A 10,537-nucleotide genomic window follows, 5' to 3' on the forward strand; every position below is an offset into this window, starting at 1 on the left:
TTTTAGCAGATAATTTGTATAAGGCTAATTCATAGTTTTTCACATCCGTCAGTCTGTTGGGGTCAAGGTTATAACCTTGCTATGTTAAGTGCCTTGAGATAATATACAGATAAAAATGAATTAAACCAAAGTATGAACAGAAACCTTCCATGATTTCATCTAAAAGTAAAGAAATTCAAACAAAGCGTTGATTAGTTTCACAGTGTTAATGAACCCCCTGAATAGCCTCACCAAAAAAATCGAGCAACAAGGATTCATGTGGCTTGTTTGAAGACAAACACGGCTTTAGGAATTCAAATTAAAGCTAAACATGAAAACATTGTTATATTTGCTGTAGCAGTGGATAACCAGGCTGAGAACCAGGCTTGTAATCCCACTCGGACAGGTCCAGCATGTCACAGTGGAATTATCCGATATTTTAAACCTCATTTTATGAATTATTAAGACAGAGAGGCTGTAGCACATAATTGAAAAGTGAGACAATATTTCCGTCACTATTTGAAATACTAAAGGTTTTCTTTGCTGAAGCATTGTATCACACATAACATAACTCAATGAATTAGACATTTAAACCCAGAGGGTTTGAATGGAGCAGAAGACAAAATACTGCACAGCAGTTCCAGGAGAGAGATTACAGCCCTGGGCCCTTCACAGTCTGTTTTGAATCTGTTCCACCATATGATCACAAATTGTAAACGCTATATCTCAGTGAATTATTTAAGTAAATTCGGAGCACCTGGAGGAACAACCAGCCCCTGACTGAGTTTATACGTCACCGCTCATGCCCATAGGCCCCAAAGTAACACAACACCAACACCGCCTCTCTAATTTCTCTGGATTTTGTCCCGTACCTGCTGAACAACAGCTGAATTTACAAACAGCTCTGAATTATTTAACCCGCTGTGGTACGACAGACTCCACCAACGCTCAGGTTACCTGGCAGCGAAGCCACGAGATCGGCAGGACTCACTCTCCAGCTGGAACACGCTCCTCGAAGTAGGCCAGTGTTCAATGATAAAGAAAGGAATTTTTCTCACCACCAACACAAAAACTCCACAACTGCATGAAAAGATTTGGATAGGAAAGTGCATTTGCATGAATCAGAGGGCTGAGGACTGAGGAGTTGCAGCCTGCATTTATGAGCAGCTGGTGAGGCTGTTTTACATAAGCTGATTCTTTCAGCACAGACTTAAAAGTTTCTTGTTTTCCAACTATGACAGATTTGAAATATACGTCTTTAGACCAGTGACAACTGTGGCCGAGCTCTCATCTAGCGAAATTGGAAGAAACCAGAGCAGTTCGTAGATATATGACCCAGTAAAACCTTATAGTTAAAGGTCTCCTGAAAGAAACCAATTTCTGAAGAGCTTCACTTCTCATGTTCATTTTGAAGGTCTGCAGTCTAATTAATTAAAGACCACTGCTCCTCCGGTCAGCCTTTACATGACTGGCATATTGTGCAGGTCTGATTACTGATGCAGGGTGCAGAGACGCAGCTCATTGTGACAGCCTCTGTGTGACTGACACCTCCTTTCTCATCCAACTCTATTCACTTTTCTTTGCGTCTCTTGGTGATGACGTCTTATCCCATCATTTTGGAAGCCATGTCTCCTCTCACGCCCATTTCACGTGTTCACCGACTGACCCATGTTCAACTGCTGTTCACATGGAACCCTTCTCCACCTCGGCCTTCAAAGTTCTCATTTGAATATTTGCTAAGTAAGAATAAGATCTGCACCCGCGACAGCTCAACCTATGATTTCAGTTCAAATGAAGAATAGCATCCTCACACCACAGCTTATTTCTCAAGATAAAATGCCAAACTTCACTAGTGTGAGGACTTTGTGCTCGTCCCTGACCTTTAAATATGAGGTTGCAACAGAATAGGAAGTAAAAATGTAAAAATCAAAGAAGTAGTTGATTGAGTAAATATCTGCCACTTTAATAGACAAAGCTGCAGCCATAACGTCTATTTACCTTCTTCCTGTCAACACTTTTGATCCGTGCACAGTAAGGTTTCATATTTATCATCTTTCACAATGAAGTATGATTTACTAACCATCGTGATATGCAAGCAGTTCTACTAAATAACAATATCTCATCTTAATAGTTTTAATAATGCAAAAGCAAATATTGGATTATAGTAAAATATACATTTGTGTTGAAGAAATATATATATATATATACATACTGTATATATTTTTTCAAACATGTGATTGATTTTGGTGGAGTTTTACCTAATCCCAGGTTAGGATCTGCTAACTTACTCTCTAATTATTCTATTATTTCAGTATTTTGATTTCATCGTCCAGTTGACTGTTGAAACACAGCAGGTAAGTGCAAATAAATACAACTGTGTACAACAGGTGTGGATTCTCCTGGATCATCCTACCGCAAAGGTTGACTTTGAAAACTGCTGCTGCCGCCACCTTCCTCCAGTGCTGCTCGCTCATCCTGGTCTCTTCCACCACCTCCACCACCTGTGCCTCCAGATCGGAGGTGGCGCAGCTCGTCAGGCTGCAGGGCGCTGTACCACGTCTGCTGGACACCGTCGGGGGTCAGCACCGGACTCTTGTCCTCCTCCTGGCCTCCCTGGACCTGGCTCTGCACCGTCTTCACCATGTTCACGGCGCTCACCGGCAGCTGCAGCAGCTTCTGCATGGTGGTCATGTTCGAAACTTAAGTCTGAACCCAACGCGTGAGAGCAACCTGTAGAATCCTGGGTGGATGAAGTGGACAGACTGCAGTTTCCTTGTGTTGCTCCTTGGTGCTTATCAGTGTGAAATCCTCCAGATTCTCCCCAGCCAGGTTTCACACCGCTGTCAGCAGCTTCACTTAGATTCTCTTATAAATTCACCTTCCCTCTGAGGTTATAAATATCCAACGTGAAGATTCTGCTAAGAATGATGCAACGAACCTCTTCAGAAATGCTCCAGTGGCTGCTCATAAGACGACTCCTGCGTGCTGTAATCCATATCCAGAGTGCCACAGCACTGAAGGGTTTTTCCTTCTGTTACTGCTGAGTCTGAATGCATCCAGTGAGGCAGCACACATCAGCTCCTCAGTAAATGGATGCTTGGCAGAGAGGGGCGTGGTGTTATATCCGCCGTCAAGCCTCTCCGCTCCCGACTCCTCCTGCTGCTCATGTGCTTCCTGTTGCTGCACCAGTCGCTCTCTCTCTGCCTCTCGGTGTGTACACACACTGTGTCTTCATGTACGTGTCTGCCAGCGAGACACAGCCTCTCCTATCTTTTGCCACGTTATCACCCCATCAATTCCGCTTGTCGTCTTTTCTCCGCCTCCTCTCGTTAACCAGTTAAAGTCCTGCTCCCTTTCATTCATGTTCGGTGTCACTCTACCGCAGCTTTCTTTACCTGGCTTCAAATCTGGGCTGATGCCTGACACATGTTTCTAGATATTTCTCACTCCTCTGGCATATTAGCTTTAAAAATGGTCCTCTCTTATTCATTTTTAACATTCAGCGGCCTGCCTTCTTTTTTCTCATCTTACATGACTCAGCTTTCTTGGCAGTGTCGTGATGAGGACATCTCTCTCTCTCTCTCTATCCCTCTCTCTCTCCCTCTCTCTCTGTCCCACTCATTTTTGTTAGGCTCAAACCAAAATAACTGTCCTGGACCTCAATCCACATACACACGCTGTCCCCGTGATCTGTAGCAACTCAGTTAGGATTTGTTGACCCATAAGATTTTAGCTGTCTCAGAAAAATGAAACTACATTTGAATTCACATACCGATTTTTTTTTTATTTATCTGCACCGAATTGAACACACTCCCCTAACCATGCCTGACGTTTTTCCTCAAGATCCATGAATTTCTCTTAGAAATCAAGGAACATTTTTGAAAAATGCCCCAATCTCACAATGTTAAAGAAAGTAACAAAGACAATTCTTCCTCGCGTCATGTCCCACCCCTCTAGGAAATTTCATGAGAATCGGTTGAGTAGCTTTTTCGTTACCCTGCTAACAAACAAACGCAGACGACAACATAACCTCCTTGGCGGAGTTTAAAAGGTGAGCTGCTTTTTTTTGCAGGTATATTATTGGTTTCTTGGATGAAAACATAAACTTCTTGGCAGACGTAAACATTTCCATCACCACATTAAGTCAATCTGATAATCTCACTCCTCATAAATCTCTATTTGGTGAGCGAGGATGACATCAGCGCGGTGTCATCCATCAGAATATTGATCCTCGTCTAAGTGCATGTTTTACTTTCACCTGCTCATCATGTTTAAAAGGTGTCAACATAGATCAGACTGCAGGAAAATGGAGTAAATAAAATACCTTCCGGAGTATCTTATATTTCTGGGAAATCTGTCCAGTAGTTTTTGAGTAATCCAGTTGACTAACAGAAAAAACGTGATGAAAACACAACCACTTTGGCAGAGGCAACAAAATAATGCTTTCATGAAATAAAAAGCTATTATGTCCTGAGCATAGAAAATTCATATTTATCTGCTACTAGGACGTAGCTTTACTGTGACATTGATTTTAAAATCCTGCTGCATGTGCAGTTTTAAAGGAAAATGTTTGAGATTTAGGAAAAATATTCATTGGCTTTATGAGGTAAACACTGCACAAAACCAAAGTTTTAGTTTTGGTGGCAGTTAAAGAAACAAAATGCAACATGTCACATCAGCTGTCGAGGGGCTGATGGAGCCGGACGTTTCCCATTGTTTCCAGTCTTTACGCTCCTCATCAAATTTTCATCCTGAGAGCCAAAAGGATTATTTCTCACAACTACTCCATTTAAAATAACAACTCATGACTTTAATCATGCTTTAGGTTGAGCAAAAACAAAAAAAAAGCCAAAAAGGTAGTGTGGTGTAATTAATATGAAATGTAAAGTTCACATTTAAACAACAAAGCAACTTCCTAAACCGACCAAATAAAGCCACAGATCCCACAGAAACAGAAGCTGAGAACTGATGTAACATATGAATTCATACAGAATTTGACATTGATAAGTGTGACACAGAACAATATAAAACCGGCCACACATCAGGATTAAATCTCCGGACCAGACAGTAGCATCGATCACCAGCGCTGTTCAACTTACAATAGTCATTTCCTGCTGAAGGATGAGGGCAGGAAAGTGATGTGTATTTTTGCTCTGGGTACTAACACACAGAGGCTGATGCGGTTTGAGACAATATTTCACACCGGCCGTGTTTCCAAGGAGACGACAGCCAAGGTTGAGCCAACGCTTTCATCCCCATGTTTGCAGACTAACTGGTTAAACTACCTTCAGTGGAGGAGACATCTACTTCTACAAACACACGTCTGCACATTATCAGCCTGAGCTTGAAATAATCGCTTAGGCTGAATCGTGTATAGTCTTTGATGTTTGCCAAACAGCCTCAAGGCAAACACCTCCTGTGCCAGGTCCCAGGGGTCACAGTTCACGTCCACAAAGCTGCCTTCTGTAAATACTCAGCTCCCTCTGCTGGTGAAGTACGGTGATGCAATGGTGTTAAATAGTGAAGCTTGTTATCAGACCTCTTCTCAGGGCTCTGTGTGTGTGTGTGTGTGTGTGTGTGTGTGTGTGTGTGTGTGTGTGTGTGTGTGTGTGTGTGTGTGTGTGTGTGTGTGTGTGTGTGTGTGTGTGTGTGTGTGTGTGTGTGTGTGTGTGTGTGTGTGTGTGTGTGTGTGTGTGTGTGTGTGTGTGTGTGTGTGTGTGTGTGCGCGCGAGTGGGCATGTCCATCTGTAGTTATGAGGGTCAATTTTGGTTCTATACCATCATTGTGAGGACATTTTGGCTGGTACTCACAAATTAGGGTTAGGGTTAGGCATTTAGTTGTGATGGTTAAGGTTAGGGTAAGGGGCTGGGGAATGCATTATGTCAATGTGTATCCTCACAAATATAGAGAGACCGCATGTGTGTGTGTGTGTGTGTGTGTGTGTGTGTGTGTGTGTGTGTGTGTGTGTTTGTGTGTGTGTGTGTGTGTGTGTGATTGGTTTCTGTCTTACTGTGATATGGAAAATATCTTCAGCAACAAAAGCCTATGTAAACCTGAGCAGAGGCCTGATCAAACATACTGTATGTCACTGATACAAAGGCAAACTGAACAACATTACTGTATTACTATATCTGACAATTTCCAAATAGTATGATATTCAAGTCCCTGAGAGTAAACATAACAGCAGGAAGAGTAGGTGGACACAATAAAGATAATCATGGACAAAATCTGCTTTAAAAAAGGCTAAGATACACTGAAATACCTGCCTCTCTGAACATTGCTCTGATTTTAGCTTCTCTCCATTGGCTCGCTGTAAATTTTAGAATTGATTTTAATATTTGATTGCTGACTTTTAAGCTCCGCTCAGGACTTGCACCTAAGTACATTTGAGATCTTTTGACACCGTACGTGCCCTGTCGTAACCTGAGGTCCTCAGCGGAGGCCTGACTCACCATTCCACAGACCAGCTGAGGTCTGGCAAACACCTTACCCTCTTTGAATCTCTCTTGTAGTCACAGTTTTAGATGTGAGCTTTCTCAGGACTTCACCTTTTAATTTTATTTCCTACGACAATGTCAATTCTTGTACCAAAGACGACTAGTAAATTCGTAATGCTTAAAAGAAACCAAGTGGAAAACTAATCCTTACTTATCCCTAAACTTCAGGCCCAGACTGTTAAAACATAAATGTATTGTTCTTTCTGACAAAAATAACCTGGAAGAAAAGTTAGTTCCTCTGCAGGACGCCTGACTGTGACTACTGACTCCAATCTGAGAAAACTGATGATGCAGTTTGTTTTGTGTCTGGCAGCTTGATGTTCGTTGAATAATGCAGCAGTTTTTGGCCAATACACCTACAGATAGTGAACTGACGATTTAGCCCCTTTGGTGGACTGAGCTCACACATCAATGTACATATGAGCATATTACTATCTCAAGACAGACTTTTAGAAATGTAACCTATTTTTCAATCTATTATTTAATATTTATGTATGTATTTTTGCTTCACATTTTGGGATTTTCTAAATGTTCAAGGTTAGGGTTGGTAAATACTTTCATTAAATTTGTTGAAATCAACTTCACGTCCCGATAGTCATCAATAAATAAAGTAAACTGAAAAAAAGCCAAACACCAAACTAGGTCTGAAGCTAGGGTTAGAAATCCTGGAAAAGCTAGCAAGAGCAGGTTACACTTTGAAAATATGCCACCGATACATCCCACCCCCTCTCATCAGCCCCTTAAATCACATGAACGTGCACTGACTGACAAATGCAAGAAGCCAACTTTTTTCAATTTCTCGCTCACTAAATTCTGGATATCGTTCCTGCTTCAGCGGTGTATGTCTCTCACGCTACAGACTCCAGTCATGAGCGTGAGAGCTTGAGCAGGGTGCACACGGGCAGGCAGGTTGGTTAGTGACAGTTGCATCATTTCATTCACTCTGAATAAAATGATCGGTCATGTTTATTTCAGTCCTGCAGCCACAGACAACAGCTTTTTTCCCCTTTTTTTGCAGACGATTCAATTGTTTTGATGGATTTCGTGAGGTGAATAGAATTTCAACAAATAAGACAAAAAGTGTTTCAGTAACAAACTACCGACCCTACCTTTAAACGCAATTGTTTTTTCAACGATAAAATGTCTCACTCAGTTCGTCTTGTTCACAAATAGGAGGGATCTGTATGGAGATGGATCATTATATTGTGTGTTCATGTAAAAATATCACACGTTCAATTTTTTAAATTAGCAAATATCAACATTGGTATTAGCACGAAAAAGACCAAACAATCAATCATTACATTAACGAAATATTTGGGAGATGAATCAATAATGAGGATATATCTGGATATATGAAAATATGGTGCGGCCAGTGTGCTGGAGTCAGTGTGGAGGAATCAGTGTGATGGAGTTAGTGTGGAGGAGTCAGTGTGGAGGAGTCAGTGTGGAGGAGTCAGTGTGAAGGAGTCAGTGTCATGGAGTCAGTGTGGAGGAGTCAGTGTGATGTAGCCAGTGTCATGGAGTCAGTGTGGAGGAGTCAGTGTGATGGAGTCAGTGTGAAGGAGTCAGTGTGATGGAGTCAGTGTGAAGGAGTCAGTGTGATGGAGTCAGTGTGGAGGAGTCAGTGTGGAGGAGTCAGTGTGATTGAGTCAGTGTGGAGGAGCCAGTGTGAAGGAGTCAGTGTGATGGAGTCAGTGTGATGGAGTCAGTGTGGAGGAGTCAGTGTGGAGGAGTCAGTGTGATGGAGTCAGTGTGGTGGAGTCAGTGTGGAGGAGCCAGTGTGGAGGAGCCAGTGTGAAGGAGTCAGTGTGAAGGAGTCAGTGTGATGGAGTCAGTGTGATGGAGTCAGTGTGGAGGAGTCAGTGTGGAGGAGTCAGTGTGATGGAGTCAGTGTGGAGGAGCCAGTGTGGAGGAGCCAGTGTGAAGGAGTCAGTGTGATGGAGTCAGTGTGAAGGAGTCAGTGTGAAGGAGTCAGTGTGGAGGAGTCAGTGTGATGGAGTCAGTGTGAAGGAGCCAGTGTGATGGAGTCAGTGTGAAGGAGTCAGTGTGAAGGAGTCAGTGTGGAGGAGTCAGTGTGGAGGAGTCAGTGTGGAGGAGCCAGTGTGATGGAGTCAGTGTGAAGGAGTCAGTGTGGAGGAGTCAGTGTGGAGGAGTCAGTGTGGTGGAGTCAGTGTGGAGGAGTCAGTGTGGAGGAGCCAGTGTGGAGGAGTCAGTGTGGAGGAGTCAGTGTGATGGAGTCAGTGTGAAGGAGTCAGTGTGGAGGAGTCAGTGTGGAGGAGCCAGTGTGGAGGAGTCAGTGTGGAGGAGCCAGTGTGGAGGAGTCAGTGTGGAGGAGCCAGTGTGGAGGAGTCAGTGTGGAGGAGTCAGTGTGGTGGAGTCAGTGTGGAGGAGTCAGTGTGGAGGAGTCAGTGTGATGGAGTCAGTGTGAAGGAGTCAGTGTGGAGGAGTCAGTGTGGTGGAGTCAGTGTGGAGGAGTCAGTGTGGAGGAGCCAGTGTGGAGGAGTCAGTGTGGAGGAGTCAGTGTGATGGAGTCAGTGTGAAGGAGTCAGTGTGGAGGAGTCAGTGTGGAGGAGCCAGTGTGGAGGAGTCAGTGTGGAGGTCCAGGCGCGGAGCTGCTGCCGCTGTCCAGCAGGGGTGGTGCTGAAAAGCTGCAGCTGAGGCCTGGGCTCCCCTCGGTCTCTCACACCTCAGCTCACCAACAACATGACATGAGTACCCACGTTACGAACACACACACACCTCTGCTTTCACCACACACCGACATATAACACACATGTGTGTATATGCAGCTCAGGCACCAGGCCTGCATCACACACTACGAGCTCAAATCACGGTGACACATCCACCAGCACGCATAAGACGTCGCTTTAAATCACAGGCCTGCTGACACACACACTTCCGTGAGGTGTGTTTTAATATGAATTGTAGGTTATCTCCTTCACTGACAGTAACATACACTTCCTGTGTATGTTATGTGCACCTCCCCCGCCATAAGCCGCCCCTCTACAACCCCCCCCCCCCACACTGACTGATAAACAGACTGTGGCTCCCTACCTTTTGTAGTCGGAGGAGAAAATCCCTCCGCTCGCCGGGTCGTGTCCATACTCCGGCTCCCCGACGCTGGACGAGCCTCCCTTGTCGTCGTTGAAAGCGGAGCTGGCGGACATGGTGGCACCGTGAGGTTTATGTCTCTTTATCTGTGTCTTGTTCTCGCAGAGCAGCGATGGAGGTTTAGTGCAGAGAGCAGCGGGCTACACGGCTCTTAAAGGCGCACACACAGCACATTACCCGGGATGATGCTGGGCGCATAGGAGGACGATGGGAAGGGATGACGCTCTGGTCACGTGATTGTTTTTGTACAGATTGTAGTTCTTTTGGCAGCCATTAGGTGAATGGTAAATGTTCTGTATTTATTTATGTGTTTCTAGTCTTGATGACCACTCAAAGCGCGTTACAGTACAGGAGCGTTCGACTTAACGCAGCTCTGTGCAGCGCTGACCTAACGTGATGCATGCTGGTTAGAAATTCTGTCTGACTTCAACCAGAGCTGTTAAAGGTCAACAGGGTACATGACTTAAAACATCGCGGGAGCGAGTCGGCTGCAGTCAGACCAATATTTTTTTATTCAGATGCGTTTTCTGCTCCAAAAGATTTACTATATCAGTACAATATCTACCTCTTACCTCTCAACCACTGGCAGTGTACTGTATATCAGTTTGTCTTTGTGTTATGTTACTTCGTCTGTGCCTTATGTATTTCTAATGTGGTGATTAATGGATTTATTTCTTCTCTTAAGTGGATGCAATGAATTCCATCTCCCTCAGACAGTTAGTTGATCTGTGTATTTACACATGGTCACTTTACACTACAGTTTAAATTTTCAGCTGAAAGAAAGTTCACCTTCGTTGTTCATTGTATTCTTCGTGCAACTGAAAACAGCAAATGCTGCAACATCAACCATTATTTTTGGCGCACTTAAAGACTCTTAAAGGTCCAGTGTGTAAGATTTAGGTGAAAGGGATCTATTGACAAAAATTGAATATAAAATAATCCTAGTGAT

At 43.8% G+C, this 10,537-nt stretch overlaps 1 protein-coding gene across 9 annotated transcripts in view; it reads right to left on the bottom strand.

Moving 5' to 3' along the window:
• The window catches only part of LOC117763650 (AP-3 complex subunit beta-2), a 43,472-nt gene extending 33,701 nt beyond the window's left edge, over positions 1 to 9,771 (bottom strand). For 2 of the 9 annotated variants that reach the window (XM_034588958.1, XM_034588957.1), the window contains exon 1: positions 9,532 to 9,771. In XM_034588958.1, coding sequence (XP_034444849.1) covers positions 9,532 to 9,644 — 113 coding nt within the window. In that variant the 5' untranslated portion in view covers positions 9,645 to 9,771. Of the gene's footprint in view, positions 1 to 2,392; positions 3,135 to 9,531 lie in introns of those variants that run through there. The other 7 variants (XM_034588960.1, XM_034588961.1, XM_034588956.1 and 4 more) reach the window with 6 other exon arrangements.
• Between the last annotated feature and the right edge of the window lie 766 nt (positions 9,772 to 10,537).

This window comes from Hippoglossus hippoglossus, chromosome 6 (assembly GCF_009819705.1).
Source record: "Hippoglossus hippoglossus isolate fHipHip1 chromosome 6, fHipHip1.pri, whole genome shotgun sequence".
Lineage (NCBI taxonomy): Eukaryota > Metazoa > Chordata > Actinopteri > Pleuronectiformes > Pleuronectidae > Hippoglossus > Hippoglossus hippoglossus.